Here is a 19272-nt window from a genome sequence, read left to right as displayed (position 1 = left end):
TGTCTTGTATTATTTCTCCTTAGTTGTGTTGAAATACACATGTAACTCCAAAGTAACATAATTTTGTTTTTTCTGATGTAACTCTCTCATGCAGCTGATTTGGGGTGAGTAAAGCAGCTGGTATATTATTTGCAATCAGACACACCTGGATGATTTGATAAATAGGAGATTTCATACTACTTTGGAAAAAGAAAGGAGATTCTGATAAAATCCCCAGAAATTCACTCCTTTCTGGAGGTTCCTTTCTTGAAGCTCGTGTGTTAACCATTCATATCCAAACATAGTTCAAAAATTCTAGCAGTATACTAACCCATCCAATGAGTGCTGAATTCTTCTAAGTGAGGTTGAGAAGAAGCAAAATTAAAATGAAAGCTTAAAATATTATAGGCAGCATTAAAATGTATTACCAGTAAGTGAAGTGTGGATGGTACTTAGCTTCAGAAATCGTATAAAACAAACAAACAAACAACCCTGTGCAGCTTATCAGCATAAAGAGCCATGAAAAGCTGATGGAAAGCTCAGGTCAGGGCTGTGGAGGGAAAATGCTTTTTTCTGTGTTGCACAACTACTTGCAGCACTTGGAAATTTCATCCAGTTTGTTCATGACTTTTATGTGTAAATTCTATGATTCAACAGTTTGGAAAAGAACATACACCCATCTACAGGACAAAGCACAACAAAGTAGTTTATTCCTTTTGCATTTTTTAAGTGATTGTGGTTTGGTTTTCACTGATCACTGAGGTGAGGGGAAGAGAGAAGCATGAAAATACAATCAGCAAAATCTGTGCAGAGGGCATAGTACAAACGCAACAGAAACAGCAAACTCCCACCAACCACGAATTTTGGAAGTTTCTGGCAGCTTCTGCATTTCCCCTCATGCTTGAGAACATTTCAAAGGCAGGATTACAAAAGAAGACATGACATGTTCGGTTCAAAACTGTAACTGGGGCTCTGGAGGGAGGGAAGGGGCAGGCACAGAGGCAGCAGACGCTGTTTTGAAGGACTCACTTCAAAAGCTTCCCTTTCTCTCTCCCAGTGCAGGTAAGGATCACAGCCCGGCGCATGAGTCACCGCCTCTCCATTTAGACAATAAGGAGGAGGATTAGTTAACCTGAGACTGCTTTACCAACCTGTGCCTCTGACCTAAATACCACAGTGAAGCACCAGGGTTCTGTGAATGCAGGACTCGAGGCAGGAGCTGGACTGATCCAAAGCTGGCGCTGGGCAGCCTTTGCTCTAACCAAGTGCTTTACAAGCATGCAGCTGCTGTCTTGTACCTATGAGTTATGACTTTCTCAAGGGGAAGGTCATCTCACAGGATGAGTTTGTCACATACCACAAACCTGAAGTCACAGAAAAGACTTAAGTAGTATCACCTCCTTAAAACAATAATTAACATGACTAAACAGCAGCATCAAACCTCCTCTTTTGCCTTTTCCCTGGGAGGATTTTCTTGGCGAGAAGCTCCTACTGCATAATGATGTTCACCTTGTCCTTACCCAATGGCATGACTAGAGTGCAGAAAATACTAAAAAAACCACAGCCAAACGCCAAAATAAACAAGACTTGGCAATAACTAAATGTACCAATTTATAACTATTTGAGATTTTAAATCCTTGCATTGATTTTTAATTTCTTTCCACTGTTTAAAACTTCATTTCTCCCTAGGAAGTAGAGACAGGAGAAGAAAACTACCACTGTTTGAATACTCCTTTTGCTGCACCTATCATCCTTGTTAATAGCCTCTAATGAATAACTCACTCAAGGATAAACATGCTACCATTATTATTTTGTCAGCAGAGTCAGTATGATTCAGAGGAGAGCAGTCATATGACTGTCACAGTTCCCAGATTGTGAAAAGATGTGGGAAAACAAAAATTAGCAGCTGAGAGAGGAGGCTTGACTTTTACTATGAGCAACTGAGCAGCCTGTCGCTGATTTGAAATACATACACACACAAAAATAGGAAATATTACTGTCCAACAGGAATCACTCTAGAGTAGATAGAGTTTCTTTTCCCTGAGAGGCCTTAGAATGACAGAGAAAAATCACTGTAAGTTAATATATTTATTACACCAACTTGGCCAGAAAAAGCAGAGTTCTTTGACACACAATTCCTTTTCTTAGGGTCTTAAATCATAATGACTTTAAAAGTGCTACAATTTTAAGAATGCATCCAAGCATGATAGCTCATACTTCCTATGTCAGACCTGCCTTTTGCATACCTGTCTTTTGAAATGTGATAAAAGAGTCATTGCAAAGTAAATATCTGCACACAGAACACTGCCATGGCCAGAAGACTTGAACCATTCCTACAGATACCACTGACATCTGCTGGCTTCCAGAAATCAGGACTACTGGGGTCCAGACAAGTTGATCCTGGGCATAATTTTAGTGCCTTATCAAAGGCCCCTTTGTGTGAGTTTATGTGACAGGGTTCTCCAGTTCAGGAGGGAGAATGTTTACCAGCAAGCAGCAGACTGAGGAGATTATTACATGCTGAGAAGCAGCATGTGAAAATCTCCCAGGACTGGTAAGCTCTGGAGACCAGTTGCTCTGTTAAAGCCACCAGAACGGATAAATTCAGAACACCAGGAGCCTGCTGACTGGTACACACATTAGTACCAACCATGGTTTGCATTAACTTGGATCATGCACAAACAGGTAGTGGTTGCTACATGCAAACAAAAAACCCTACAGGATTACACATACACACCTGATGAAGCAAAGAGCTCTTCAAAGGAATTTGTAACCTTGTAGGAGGCCAGGGGTCCCAGCGTGGGGACTGACCTCCCAGTGTAATGACTATCCTTACAGAGTAGTCAGGAATGTTAGACTTAGTGAATGGGTGGTGTGAATAGCTATCTGCTATTAGTAATGGCATTAGTAGCAAAAAGTCTTCAGTTCCTTGGGATGTGTATGTTTCCCAACTTGATCTACTATCATGGAAAGGGGAATTTTTTTATGGAATCAAACATCCAATTATTTTATCAGTTATTCTTGGCAATACCAATTCCCCCCAGAACTAGGACTGCTGCTGCCACTGATTTAATTTCTCAAATGACTTGTTAAAAAAAGTACTTGCAAAACCCACGTAATGCAAGATCTCACTTCCAAGACTTTCTTGGAGGTCCAGAAAATGTGACTCCAACAGCTCATGACAGAAACATGGTTAGCCAACTTAACTATTTTTCTAGTCCATACAATTTAGTCTTCTCATTTGAGCACCAGCATGTGCAGACATTAATCATCACATGAGACCAAGTAAGTACATTAACACCTTTGGTTGCTTTTACTTCTGAAAGGCAAGTTTAGGAAAGCAAATACCTCTAAACAAAATGCCTGCTGCTGCCACTTGAAGATGAGGTTCTAGAGAGCCTGAATCTTTGTTAATGCCCTGCTCCATTTTTCCATTATTCCTGGCCAAAACCCACACATATCAGCAGAAACCTTTCAAGTATTTCCAGAAGACCTTTAGATTTTGGCACATACGCAGTATGCTTAGCAATTGCGTCACTACCACTGAAAGTTGTACCATGCTATTATGCTTTACTAGTCAGTTGAGGAACTGCTCCCAGGAATCTTAGAACTGTTAAGAGTGTTTAATGACCTCATCTGATGATTTAGAAAATAAGCATTCATGCCTCAGGAAAGTCTCTTTAGTAGGAACATGTTGTTACGATTCTACTCTAATAATCTCACTTCTACTGCTGTGATTTCACTGTTTGGTTCTTTAAAGTAACAACTCCATGGAATTAAAAACTGGCAACATTTGAGCGTAGCAGCTTTTCTTCATTTGTCCCACTCTATTACTTCAATGAAGGGATATAAACACAAATGAAGTTTCTCTTTAAAGACAGACAGACCAATGATGGTTAGTTACAACACGAGAGTAGACTAATATGCTGACAGAAATCAACTGCTGGAGTGGTTTACACTGATTTGCAAAATCTCCTTCAAGGGCCCTGAGCTGAACAGTAGCTTTGTTGCTCTGAAGGCTTCTGCTCAGATGGCTTAGCAAGGACTTGTCCTTAGCTGCAAGCTACAGGATTGCACCTTGGGATTCTTTGCTTCGTTTAAGTGTTTAATATCAGGAACTTCTGGAAATTCCAGTGACAACTGACTGCCTAACAATAGGTTCTTAAGCTTTGACTATTGTCTGACTCAGGCTTAACAAAGAATTGTAAAAAACCCTCAACTTTCTCATCCAGTAAATACTGAGATTCAAATGACAATTTCTTAAGACATTTTTGACATCTTAATGGAGGATTTCCCTTCTCTGTAGCTAAAAAGGAGTAATTTAATACTTTGAGTACATCAGAAGGGAAGCTATATCACTAAACTGGGTTAAGGTTACGAAGCACAGTTCTCTCATTTACTGGTTTTCTAGGCAGTGTTTTGCATTTAATGTACATCAGTTCACTCCTGTTGCCAGAATGAGAAGATACCTCAGACTGAAAAATATCACCACTTACTGCTTCTAGAGGACATACATACAGAAGCTGAGCTTTCTGATGAGACAAAAAATTATTCTGAAACATCAGGATTCCTTTGAGTCAATAAATATCTTCCACTTTTCCTGCCAGACTTTTATTGAAAGAGATGCTGGAGATGTCAACTATTAACTCTGTTTGCAGAGAAAATGAAAAGCAAAATCCTGACAACTTCAGAAAAACGATGACAAGCAATAAGAATGTTTCACTTATATAAAGCAGAGATAAAAGGAAGCAAATTACTGTGATTTGGGATTTTCTAACTTTTCTGCCCCTCATGAAGGTAGTGGGAAAAATTTGATTAAAAAATTACTATCTCAGCAAGCAATACAGGCCATTCTTTTCCTAGAAACATAAGCAGGATCTTCCTCAAGCCAGCAAAAAGAGGAATAATAATAAGAGTTGCCCAATATTATTTAAACTACTTGAGACAGGCCAAAACCACTGAGCAGCTAACATCATCTAGATAATCATCTGACTTTGGGATTGAGCAATCTTCTGACACTGAAGCTAGGCTAACATCCAAGGAAGGACAGTTTCCTCCAGGACTTACCAGTGAGATCAGCCCTACCATTAAGTTGTGTGGGAATGGACCTCTCAAACCTGAAGCAGCTTTATTATGCAGTGAATCTTCATGAGTTCTTGTAATCTGGTTAAGAGTTCTGATCAGGTTCTCCACCTCCAATAAATACTCCATAAATCTGAGGGTGGACTCTAGAAGACAGGGCTGAAATGTATAGAGTTTTGTTCCTCAAGTGGTATCACTAGAAGTTATTCAAAATGTTTGACATATCATGAAGATAAATTGCCTCTTTGAATTTGTTGAACTCCACACTCAAATTATGAATTATAATTGGTTGTATAGCTTATATCCTTTTTATACCTGTTTTAAGATTTCTAAAAAATGTTTACATTTTACATGTGTAAACAGTCATCTTTGAAATTCAATAGAACTATTTTAAAGAGCACACACTTATTAGGTTTTTTTCCTAAAAAGTTCTTTTATAGACCAAGAATTATGATTTTGGAGTAGGAATTATTAGAAAATACCTTAAAAATATTTTTAAATATGTAACAAAATAATGATTCAATCCCTAATATTAAATTCTTCCAACAGTCATCAATTAAAATACCACTATTTATCTGTAGAAACAAAACAGAAATGCTATGAAATACAAAGCAGTAGAAGTACCCATAAAAATATTTATATTATTTAATGGTATAACTTAAATTTTTTTTCAAAATAAATTTAGTCAAGAGTTTCTATGACTTGGCCAGTCTCCACACAATCATATCTGAACTGAGCTGAGCTTCTGCTATTTTCAAAGCAATTTTCTGGTAGAGGGCACCATTCATTGTTTGGTTCATGCTTCGCACACACTCCTCCCGCTCATTCTGAAGCTTCTTTCTGAATTGCTGGACTCCTTCCTCGGTGTCCAGTAAAGAAGCCAGAGGAGCATTATTGATTTTCTTGCCAGACTCATTCCCCCATGTCAAGCTGTTTTCAGCCTTTCTTAAGGAAAGAGAATTCTTCAAGGTGAGCATTTCCTTTTCCAGAGCCAGTGCTAACTGCTCAGTAAGTGCTCCTTTGCTTCCAGATCTCAGGAGTTTTACACCACAGCTTGGAGGGAGAACTCGAGTAAGGCTATGAAGGCACTGGAACAAGACAGTCAGATTTCTGTAAAACAAAATGATGATGGTGTCAAAAACCAAAAAATGTAGTTTCCACCTATCAAAGAAATATCCTAGCCAGATAAAAGATCAATCCAAACACAGGAATAAAAGATACAGAAAATACAATCACAGCCCATAAACATAGGGCTCAGTAACTATTAACAAAATGGGATCAAAAGTGAATAGTACCAAGTAAAAACACTTTTGAAAAGGAACCAGAAGTCTTGAGATGTAGAATTTTACTGATTGATTGCTTAAACATTTCAGCCTCTCCTTTTACGTAAAGGAAATCGACTCCTAATTTGAGGAAAAGACTGAACCTCACTATAAAATACACTCTTAAAAGTAACACCTTTTCTTTTTTATTTTTTAGTTTGAACTCCTCGAAACAGGAACATTTGTCAATATCCCAGAAGTACTTTTTATGTTATAAGCCTTATCCAGCTAAATCATAAATTATGGCAGTATTACTAATTTGCTTAACCTGGTTTAGGAAATATTTGTCCAAGAATCTGCATAAGAAAGAACATCAGTGAGACTCTTCAGATTATTTCCTTTATATAATCATGGCAGATAGAAAATAACTACAGCAGAAACATGTACAAAATGAGACTACACTTATATTGCAACTAAACTAAAAATGACCTAGTGAGAAATTTAATTTATTTTGGGGTTTGTGGTTTGTTTGTTTTTTTGTTTAATATTAATATAAAATATTTAATATTAAAAGATTTTTTTTAAATTAACACACATTGAAGAATAAAAAAATTACAAATTACACATTATACTAAGAATTATGTAAGAAAAAAAGAATATAAAATAACGATGCAGCAAAATGAAACGAAGGAATAGTACCCAAGCAGATATTAATGGAGATTAGACTTATCTGTAATTCAGTGTTCCAGACTAGACAAAATTAAAGAACTCAGTTCAGGTTCTGCCATAGTTCTGATCTGAAAACAGGCCTGTTATTGGTGATTGATATCATCAAGCTGGCAACCTATTGGTTACAATTTCAACTGCTGTTCATGACACCAGTTAGAAATGGCATAAAGATAAAAAAAGGTGTACAGAAGATGAATATGCTATGTTTTGCAAGTGATTTTACCTGCAAAATATTGTTAGAACTCCTTCAAATGGATTTTTCAGGGCCCAATTAAAAATTGTACCATGGACATTTCCTGCTTTATGACAGAATATGTGGTCCTGGCATCCCTTCAATGGTGTGCACTCCATTTCTCCCAGTAACCACGAACTCACTGGAGTCAAAGTGTAGTCACAAGACTCAATCTGAAAGGAAAATCTGACAGACACTGCAAGGACAGCAAGTATATCTTCCATGGAACCTGCAAGAAAGTACAGTAAAAAAAGGTATTTGAACTAAATATTTTGATCATGCAGCATGCATTAAATGAGCTTTGATTTTTGGCTCATACTCCCTGTTTTTTTGTGAAGGATTTGCACCTGGCTTCAGGCACTCTTTGGGAATTTTCTTCTCACCTAAATTCTTATCCCTACTTCTGTCAAGCAGAACAGTTGATTAATGGAGCACCACCAATATAATGAAAGCTCTTAAGATAAACATCACCTTGTTAAAGGAAGACTATTAGTTTCCTATGATAGTAAGATGAGATGTTGGCTTTAGCAGTGACACAGCATTAAAGGAAGAAAAATTCAAATTCATCGCAAACAACAAAAGGATGTTTCATTACCTGAGCAAAAGCCCAGGTCAAAATCAATTCAATCAGGAATATTAAAAGAAATGAAAATAAATTACTTTAATATATGTGTAGATGAGGAAGAGCTTCGATTACTTTGGTATTATTTAAGAGAGAGTAATATGTAAAAAAAAACTTCTGTAACTAATTCCAGAATCTGATTTATACAAAAAACTTAGGCTTCAGCATCCTGTACTCAAACTTATCTTCAAAATTATCCTTTCCAGATACCCTTCATCACCAATGCTAACAAAACCTAACAACAACTCACCAAACATTTTTCCCATTTGGAAAAATGTTCTCTCTCTTATTTCACCCAGCTTTAATTCCCAAAAGGTCTGTGCAGCTTGTGTTCAGAGAGAAACTTGGCTTGGCATCACCTAGAGTAAACAAAAGAATCAAATATATATATATATATTTAGAAATCCATTTACCTGTACAGTAACTATTATCCCTTGGCATCTTCACTGAATATCTGCCATTTGAAATATCTTCTAGAGTTAACAAAATTTTCCCACAGAGTACAGTAATCTTTTTGCTCTGCTGCAAACTGTCATTCTGATGGTTTTGCTTCCTGGCATGCAGAAGAACTACGCAGCACACACGATGAAATGCCAATAGTGGTGAAAGGCTGGTGACAGCAGTGACTGTCTTGGCTTCATCCAGCTGAATCCTTGAAGATCTTTTAGGAAACTCTTTTTTCACATCATTGCTGCTACGCAAGTCCAATTTCATCTTTTTTGGAGGAGGTTCAATTTGACTTGAGGAGACTGTCAATGCTGAGAAGGCTTTGTTCAGCTTAATGATTTTACTTTGGCACTTGATAATTGGAGAAATCGAAGAGAAGTCTTGATCCATCACTAAAGATAAACTGACATCACTCAGTGACCTGTGAAAATCCATACAATATGGCTGCACTTCCAGTTCAATTTTTGCCTTCTGACAAATAACCACAACTCTGCAGATGTACACAGACATTTAAGACTATCATAAAGTCCAATATTACTCCAGATTAAATCAGACTTTGCAAAGAGGCTAAATCCTTCATGACTGTTTCATATAAACTTAATATTAAGGCTTTTCAAAATGTGCACTGAATTTTCTGAGAGCTTCTAGGAGTTAGATACCTTGTTTCAACCATAAGAATTTGGATGTTTAATTCAGCCAGAAGCTGAAAATTCTATGTAACCTATAAAGATATTCTATGACATTATGGATTATTTTTTAAAGATTTAACCTTTTTTTTTAATAAAAAACTGCGGAAAATATAAATTTTGCCCTTTTGAGGACTAGAAGCTTTTCTGATACTCTACATTTTTATAGACATTCAAACAAAATTCAATGTAGAGTAATATGAAAGGTTTAAGATACTATTACCTTGAACATGCAGCAACTTCCTGAAGTGTATGAACTACTTTATTTATTCAACTCAAGGCTCTTTCAATAAAATCCTAATATTACTGTTCTAGATCCTCTTTCAATGAATATATTATTCTGTCAATCAATTCAATCTCAAAATGTCACTGACATTTGAAAGTCTTATGAATGTCTAATTTTCTTTACAGAGAAGTATCACCATCTCATAATGCAACCCATGATATTACTGCAATCTTGCCTTAGTAGGAAGCACAAAAATAACCTATCAAGAATTACAGAGTTGGAGTTAGAGATAAAGCAAGTCCTTTTATCCACAAACACAGGCTGCTGTACCCAGTACTAAAATGGAGCTCAAAAGACCGAGGTTCTGCTGCTGGCCTGCCAGGTAACCTTGGGCAAATGGCTTCTCCACAGATCTTTTCTCAACTGTAAAAATGGGGGAGAGGGCTAGATTGCTGCTGGTTTTTAAAATCTGTTGAAGGTCTCTGAAGTTATACAGGAATTAAGTGTTTTATTTTAAAACAAAACAAAGGCATCATCATCCAAGCTATAAGAACAAACAGTAAAAAGGCAAAAAATGATCTTTTGCCTGAGTGGGTCTTAAGAGAGGCTGTCAAGAGGATGAGGTCAACTTTCTTGTAAAGTTACAGCAATCTGGCAGTTGAGAAAGAATATAGCCACAGCTCCAGCAGAATGGCCAGAGGGCCTAACAGGTCAGCTCCCTCACAACCACCTGAATGATTTTCAGTGGCATCAGTAGTCTTTGAGCTCAGCCTAACACAGCCTCAGCTACACCGCCTGGGGGAAATGGGTCAAAAGATAAGTTCTGATTCCACCAAAGGTTACATTACACAATTCACGTTGTAATTTCATATTTTATGTAATCCTCTTTTTTCACAGTTTCAATTTAGTTCCCTATCTGTAAGGGAAAATGACATGAGTAGTATTTACAACTAGAACTGAGTAATTAAAATAAATAGCATAAACAAATAATTTTAAAGATGATAATAAAAATAAATTATTTTGAAGGTTTAAGTATTGTATGGCTGATTGTTCCACATAATTTACATAAAATATGAGCTTTGCAATAATTTTGATTAAGTTCTTGACTAGAAGAGTTCAATTCAAAATCTAAGTATTTATTAGTTGATAAGTAAATTTAATATATTTTCTTTTGTACTTCTTGAAGCAAACCAGTTAGGAATAGCAAGTAGCTAACACTAAAGCAACAGGAACTAAGCGAAGAAAGAGCTTTATTTACAACACATACTGATGTCAGCATTGCTATGTCAACATAGACTATAAAGAGCCCTAATTTTTGTCAAAGAAAACTCTTTTGTAAAAAATCTCCAGTAATGTTGCAATTATACTCACACATATGATTTCTGGCTGTATAATATATTTTTCTGCACAGTGCTAGAGAGCAAGCAAGCAGCAGCAGCAAGAGTACTGACAAAGACACATTTAAAACATTTTATATGCAGATGTTCAACATGAGAACATTCAAATTTACTGCAGAGCTTAACCTACATATTCATTTCCTATAAAAATACCAATGAAATTATTAGGTAAATGTATATACTCACAAATAAAATGATTCAGTTAGTTTTACTCCAACCACCAGGCTGTCACCCACAACACGCAGCCATAATTCCTCTGTGAAGTGCTCTGGGACTTTAGACGCCAATGATGTCTCTTTACTTAGAGAATCAGCAGGATTTTCTACATCATCCCAGAGAGAGACAAGACCTTCCTTACAGAAAAATGTGGGTTTTTAAAATTAATTAAAATTAATTAAAATAATTTAAAATTAATAAATTTTTAAAGTTTTTTAAATTAAGTAGTGATATTGGTTATTTTTATACTGCATTACTTTCTGTTTTACCACAAGTGACTGCTGAAGGAGCTTTTAAGATACATAAAATGAAAGATATATATATATATAAACGTATTTATTCTCTACAATAAATAGAATTGAATTTTCCTAACACATTATATTATCATGTAAAGTACAACTTATTCTCTCCTTGTAAACATCACATGTCAAAATCTTGATCCACTATACAATTAATTGTCCAAAGATTTAAGGTGCTGGAATTTCTATTACTGCATTTAATTGCTTGATACTTTGTTGTCCAAACCTAGAAAACTTGGAAGATACCACAGCAGTAACTGAAAGGGAGATGAACTCCATTTCAATTAAATTAGGTTACTTTTGAGCAAGATATTAAAATAAAATTTTCCCAGCCTCCATCACCTTCTCAGCCCACAGCTCACTCTGCCCACATTATAAAGTCGATTTTGCTCACATACTTCTATGGCAACTCCCTTTTTGTAACATGTGAGATTACAGACAGTTATTCAATATCTAGGCAACTGTGCCAATTAGAACTGCACATTCCCCTCATGTCTGTTGCTAACTCTGTTAGAGGTTACTCCTCCATACCACTCAGTTGTCAGCAGGTATGTGCACATCAATTTCAAGTAGAAACAACTAAATTTACTACAAACTACACATATTGGCAAGTTAAGAAAATGAACCAGACTTAAAAAGCATAATAATGAGTTTTGATAGTGGCAACCCCTACAGGTGACTGTGGTAAGTGGCTGAGGGCAGCACCCTCTAAAAATGGCTTGGCAGAATTCAGAACTGATCTGGCCCACCTCCTGCATTTTACCTCTTTTGAGTTTGGTAGAATATGGGTTCTTTCTTCAACAAGATCTATTAATGCTCTGCAAGACTCAAGAATAACTCTCTTTTGGAGTCCTAAATGCTGCTGTAGCTCTCGAACAGAAGTCCAACCAGCCTGTAAAAGATAATCATTAGACTACTGCACATAGGAAAGGATATTAAAGCTATCAAAATATTTTTTCAGTTTTCCATTTGTATGCAAGAAGCACAGCTAACATTTCCAAAAAATGTTCAAGTCAGGCTACTCTGTTTTTAAAATATAAATCTCAGAATCTTGGTCTTTCAATACTAAACCTAGAGTTTAAGATAAATATTAAGGTAAACTTAATCAAATTACATAGATGTTCGGATATATTTCTGTAGATATATTTTATTATTAATCCTGCTTCACTTTTTCATGAATAGCAGTTTCATTTTCTTCTCAAGATTTGTACTGGTTATTGGTCAAGTAAATACATTGAAGAGTTGACAGGTTCAAAAGCAGACACATATGTTGACTGCATCTCAACTAAACAAAACACAATGAAAAAGTTCTCACAAAAAACAACCAAGGCAAACCAACCAAAAAAACCCACAAACCAAGCAACAAGGAAAAAAAAAATCATGGCAGTTTCTAAGGTTTTAAGAAAGATCCTCAAAAGCTTATTATCTGGAAAGCAAGATTGTAAGAAGTTCGGTGCTGTCAAAGACAGAACAAACTTAACCCTGGAATTCCAAACCAAACTTCCCTCTTCCCCATCCCCTTAGACAATGCCCCCAAACACATAACACACATAAATCCATTGTAAGCCCAAATAAAAAAGCAGTTTTTGTAAGTGAAGTGATGTCCTCTGCTCAAGCTGCAATGGCAAAGGGAATTTAGACCAACAGCACTCTCATGAAAGTCCTGTAAAAAATTGTTGCCTATCAAACTGTGAATCTCAGCACCAGATTTGACGCAATAATCCAGTGCCAGACTTGAGTCAAGAGATGGAAATGAAGAGTTAAGAACAAAGATGAGTCTACAATACCTTCCTAATTTAGGTCAACAGAACACTATCATTTACTCCCACTGGAGCCAACTCCTGAATAAATAAATGAGAACCAGAAAGCAAATGGGGAAGCAGAGATGTGGAAGAAGTGAAAATGGCCAAACATCCATTGATGTATGCTTGCTGACCAATCTGGCTTTTGCAAGCCCTTTTTCCTCCTAAAACAACACAAGAAAAAGACCTGAATTCTACCACATAGCAAACCCAGGACTGAGCTGTGTCCACCAAGTGACAGGCACATCCTTTCTGTTATATGCCAAGATGTACAAGCATCAGCAGGACTTAAAAGTTTTGTGCTGTGAAACTAAGAGAATAAAACTAGATCACCTTAGAAGGGAAAATAAACATGAACATAAAAACAAGACAGTCCAGAGCCAAAGACAATAGAGCTGTGAGTAAATCCAGAATTACAGTCCTTACAAAACTGTCAAGTAATGGGGAGAATAGACCAGTGGACATAAAGACACTTTATTTCTGCTGAAACAATTAACTAAAACCATGAGAAACCCTGTAACCTCAGTTGTTGCAATGTAACTGCAGTACTCTGCCAAAGGATGTCTTCTTCAGAAGGCACCAAAACACATGTTAAAGTGGAAAAAAAACTTCAAAGGAGAAACGGCTGGATTCAGGCCCAAAATTGTGTATACAAAATAAACAGAACAACTCAAAATTGCTCAAGCTGATCTATTTTTCAATGTCACTACCTGCAAAATGTGGTTTATATATATTACTGTGTATAACTTAAACACAACTTACTTACACTGTGGACTATAATTCATTCCTGCCAAAGTTCTCACATGGCTAAGAAAAGAGCTGTGCAGATGTGGAACAAGGGTTAAGCAACAAGGATGAAAAAGGGCTGCATCTGCTATTTCATTTTTCTCTAAAACAGAGGATTCCATGGAGACAGTGAAAACTTGATTTGATTGCAAATTTCTAGAATACCTGAATTTTGATGATAAATATCAAGAGGCACCACTTCAAGACTAAATAACCTTTGAAAATTCCCAAGTTAAGCAGAACTCATGCACTATTGCTTCAAAACAAGCATCCTTGAAATTCAATTATACATCAGATTATAAAAGCCAGCAAGAGTACTTCACTGTTCAGCAAATATAATATAGACAGTAAGGTTAAAAAGAAATATCTGCACCCACTTCCAAATTCATCAGCTTGACATTTTCAAAGATTTACGGCATTAAAACACAATAAATTTCCAACTTGCTTACAATGCTTGTGCTACAAAGTGGCTTTGAGAATCAGATATTAAAAAGATCTAAAAGCACAGAAATGTTAGGTCTTATGAAGTATTCTGTGTCTGTAACATAAACACAACACAATAGATAAAATATCCAGCCAGTGGCTTGTTTCCAGCAGAACCAGTAACAAGTGCAAAGCAGATAATTCATTTGATCCTGACACAGAATCACAGAGCTGTACAGGTAGAAGCCGTTGGTGCATTGAAAGAAGAAAGTTAAGGAACATAGAACATACAGCTGTCAATGGCAGCTCCATTACAAAATGGAAGGAGCAGCCAAAAAGACACAGAAACTAATTTCTGTTTTGTGGAAGAGTAATGTGAAGAGTAATGTAATGAGAAGGCAAGAATGCAGCAGTGAAATCAGTTGTAAAATATGACTGTCACAGAAGAAAAAAACCGCAGAAACAGAAAAAGATGCATTTGGAAGGAAGATTGCACTTCTGCATGTTATAGCCTAACATGTAAACTGTAAAAAAAGTAGGACTGGAAGGAACCTCCAGAGGTCCTCAAAGTTAATGCAGGTTCTATTTTCTTGGCCTTCTAGAACGGAAAAAAATATTTTGTCCACTGTTCTCCAAACAGCTTTTATCATTTAGATGATACACTATATCCCTTTAGATACCTTGTTTGTCATTAGAACTAGAAAAGTTGTTTTCAGTCTTTTCCTAGTATGTCCTTCATTTATTTATTTATTAACTGGTAAACTATTGCCCATTCATTTGCTTAATTTTTAAAGGCTGGAAATAAAACTGCCACAATACCCTACTTAGTTTTCACTAACTCTCAAATGACAGGAATAATTACCTCATATCTTGTCTTTAAAGCACCCTTAGCAAACTAACAATAGCCTCTCATAATGGACTCAGTATGAGATTCATGTTCTCCCCTAAAGATTTTTTTTTCTTAAATAATGTTCCTACTCGTCAACTATTACCCATTTGGTATAGGCTAATATACACACTGCAAAAGCACTCACATTGGTGAGTTATGCTGGGTGGGAAACTCCAGCAAGTTTCCTCCAGTTTGTTTTATAAATGATGCTAGTTTAAAGAAGGATACATTTTAGCTTTATCTACAATACTTTTCAAAATTATAAAAGCTTATAAAGTCACTAGTAATAGGAGCATGAACATCAGAAGGTGGTGAAATAACCACTGTCACCAATTTGTGCAAATGCACTCACTGGGAGCCTGCCACTACATGACCTGAAAGTTATGTGTGTAATGGGGAGAAAAAGTAAACATTCTAATTTTTTAATCTGGTATTTAAACGTGAGTAAAATTACTGCTATGATAAGATAGCTTCAACATTATCTCAACCTTTTAATTAAAATTAAATTAGACTTCCACAATTATCTAAATGCACTTATAACAACTGCGAGAACTGAAACACAAACTACCACTGATTCGAGAATAAATACTTAACCACATTGTCCTTTTCCCTGAACCAGTTCTTCAATAATAACAGTATCATTAGCCTCACCCTTCAGATAATGCAATGATACAGAACAGTAATTTACAGAAAACATAGAGGTAGAACTGTTGAGCACAAACCTGTAATCTTGTTTCAAGGGCTCTGACAGTAAGCAAACCATTCTCTTGCAATCCTTCTGCAGCAGGAACATCTTGTTTATAATTGATACCACTCTGAAAGAAAAAGAAAAAACCAAAACCCTAAATGAATTAAAAAGCTGAAAGTAAGGTACAGGCTATTACACAGCATTATAAAAATCTAGGGGAAAATACAGCAAGACAAGAGAATCACGGTATGTCTTTTAAAAGAAAAAATATATTTTCTGAAAGCAATTAGAAATTGATAGTACATAATGGAAAGACCCAATTATGAGAAGATAATTAACAAGTACTATGGCTTTAATTAAATTAAGGGTTCTTAGCCAAAAGGTAAGATTGTGGCAAAACTATTATGTATGTGAAGCACTTTCAGCTGCATTAATTTCCCAACAGAATGTTGATATAATCACAGAATCAAAACGTCTTCAGATAATTTAAGATTACAGCAGGGAATATTGTATTCAAACTTCAGGGCACTTCACAGCACACATCCAATTTCACTTTGTATCAATACTTTAATGATTTGTTGAGATTTTCATAATTTAGTAAGCACAGACTGAGTAGCTGAGAAAAGGCAAGCTCAACTTACTGCATAGTTGACCTCCCCAAGATCTGTTATTTTGAATGTACTTAACACGTCTGTATTGGAGTCATCCTTAAAAAGCAATAACAGCTGCTCACTTCCAGAGCCAATAAAATCATCCACCAGAACACACTTCACTTTTTGCCATTTGGAAGCCACCTACAGTAGAAGAGGTTTTAAAATACATTTATTAGAATAAATCTTGTATTTGAGATCTCATTTTAGTGAAGGTTGTTTTCCATAAAGAGGGAGCCTATTCAGTTGTGTAAAATACAATGATATTTAAAGGTTTCAAGCTCTCACTCTCATCCTATCATTTAGATCCTATGCAACTCTGGGAAAATTAGCTATTTCTCTTTAAAGATCACTTTCCAGATTACAGGTTGCAGAGAAGATGACAACTTTTCAGTGTATTCAAGCAGCTGAACGTTATACCATCTATTTAGAAGCAGTAATACTTGAAGATCAGTTAAAGGCATTATACCTTTGACACTGAGAAATATCTTTGTTTCACAACAGACTTAAATATGCTTGAAAGTTAAGGAAATTTTTTTATAATAATGCCAGCAACTAAATAGTACAAATTTTTATTTCCTGACTTATACAAGACTTCCTGTCAGATAACTACAAAACCCTAGCAGCAACTTTGTCTCTCCTAATTTTAGGAAACAATAGCAAGGCCTTTTCTTGTCATTTTCATAAAACAACATACTCTAGAAACAACTTTTTCTTATTAGGAATTAAGGCTCAAAAAGCTTTGATATTTCAAGAAGCAGTTTATACTTTGCAATGGTGTGAGGCTACTTCTAACACAAATCATCCAGGTGCACTCATAACTGCCCTGCAACTTCAAGTCTTCACACCATTGCAGTTTTCAATTAGTAACAGAAGCTTTGGTCAGATTCATAAATGTATCACTGAATGAGAGAATCACAGCTTCATTATCAAATATATAAGCAAGCAATGGAAGCAAAACAATATCATACTTTAGACAGATTATTTTACCAGCAGCAACAATAATAAACAAGAGATCTAAAGAACTTAAACATGCAGGTTTTCAGTTGCAGGACTTTCAATAAGACAATATACACAAAAAAGACCACAGTAAAATGGAGATGTTTAAAGACACCAGTACCTTTAAGCTGTCTCTCCTCTGTACAACACAGCTATTTCCAGAGGCAAAAGCCACAACAAATAGCAAATCATTGCTACTGGTTAGAGCTGGTTTTACTGAACATGGCTTTTCATAAGGAAGCTCACAAACACCTTTAGGGGCACCATTTTGGAACCAAATAAGCTGGTTCTTGTGGGTTAGGGCAACAAGCGAGATCCGGAGCTGTTTCTTCAAACTCTCACTCTTGCAGACACAGACAGAAGACACCACTCTGCTGTAAGCATGAGGCATGAAGCACGTGCCAGGCAGCATTTTCTGTGTTTGAACTGCATATCCAAAGAACTCACTACCCCAGATGGCTCTGTCTGAAACAGAAAACCCATCTGGATCTTCAGTCTCTGGCAGGCAAGCAGTTCTTATCCCTAAGACAACAGTGCCTTCACCCATAATTTCACCTGTCCACACTACAGAAGAAAGCTGAACAGGAGCACTTTGAACCACGGGGGTGTTGGAAGAGATGTAGAACAGCTTGTTGGCATGTCTCCACAACAATGATGGGCCAGCAAACAACCTGATGTCTTCTTTCAGCTCATAATCCAATTTAAAATAAAAGGATGGCTCAAATTGGTTTGAACTGTGAAGCAACAACAAAAAGTATTTGACACTGCTCTGTTTTTTCTTCTTCATCAAAATGCAGGGAAGAATAATCCCAGTTCTGGAATCTGTTGTGCAGCTACAACAAATAATTTCAATTTTTGAGTGACTGGCTCCCATGCTGAATACTCCAGAAGACTTCTGAACAAACAGCTTAGTGTCTCTGTTGAATTCCATCCTTCTGACACATAAATTCATTGTTTTATCATCTGCTTCCTCTGCATGCTTTGTTTTTGACAACTGAAATACAAGAACTTCACCATTGTAGGACAAGAATTGATCTTGCTCACTCAGAAGCATCTTGATTTATCTTTAGGTATATTCCTCTATAAGAACATCCTATGTGTGCCTATTTCTGTCAGGCTTACTTCTTTATGGAAATTTTAACCTTTCTGGACATTTTCCATCTACAAAAGCAAGTAATAAAAAAATAAATAAATAGTTTTGGGACTAGCTGAACTGAGTCTCAAGAATAACTATGCATTGCAAAGCAATAATACAGAATGAGGCCAGTATGTGCTTTGATCTCACAGATTTATAATGAAGGTAAACAACTTTGTAGTGAGAGATTTAAATAACAGAAACATTTTAGAAACGTTTCTTTACCAAGGTAGAAATTCTCCGGTTATCAACAGCTGCATGGCATAATGTAGATTGATAGAAACCAAACCACACACTCACAAATCGTGTGATTGCATTGAAGGTGTCAGTACCACAAACATACTGAGCAGACTAGAAAGTAACGGTGCTTTGAATTCTCAAAGAGCCTTCTCTCGGGAGTAGTACTTATAAATAACTATAATTCTTTTTTTTTTTTTTAAAAAAATTAAGACCTTAAAGGAGAAAATTCTCTGACGAAGCATCCGGTCATTTTGCGGCAGACTCCCTCCCCCTCTCCCTCTTCTCCCAGAGAAGGCCCCAGGGACCCCGAGGGAACTGCAGCCGTCTCACCAAGTTTCACCCGACTTGAGGGATCGGCAGTGACCGCGGGCCCCGCCGCTCCCGGCTGCTCCCGGCGGGCCACGTACAGCGGTTCCCGGCCGGACGGGACAGTCGGTGCCCCTCTCCCGGCGGGCCCGTGTCGCGGTTCCCGGCCGGACGGGA

The 19272-nt window shown here is 36.6% G+C and overlaps 1 protein-coding gene across 1 annotated transcript; it reads right to left on the bottom strand.

Annotated features, from left to right (window-relative positions):
- Positions 1-660: 660 nt before the first annotated feature.
- Positions 661-19266, bottom strand: FANCB (FA complementation group B). The gene is made up of 9 exons (XM_015646286.2): positions 19120-19266; positions 17536-18575; positions 16407-16559; positions 15800-15892; positions 11941-12069; positions 10849-11015; positions 8320-8774; positions 7276-7513; positions 661-6171 (listed from the first exon to the last, which is right to left on the bottom strand). Exons 2-9 carry the CDS (start codon positions 18466-18468, stop codon positions 5757-5759), a joined length of 2583 nt encoding a protein of 860 aa, XP_015501772.1. The 5' UTR covers positions 18469-18575; positions 19120-19266; the 3' UTR covers positions 661-5756.
- Positions 19267-19272: the final 6 nt, after the last annotated feature.

Source organism: Parus major, chromosome 1 (genome assembly GCF_001522545.3).
Source record: "Parus major isolate Abel chromosome 1, Parus_major1.1, whole genome shotgun sequence".
Lineage (NCBI taxonomy): Eukaryota > Metazoa > Chordata > Aves > Passeriformes > Paridae > Parus > Parus major.
The sequence above is the reverse complement of the archived record's forward strand: the minus strand, read 5'-3'. Positions and strand labels throughout refer to the sequence as shown.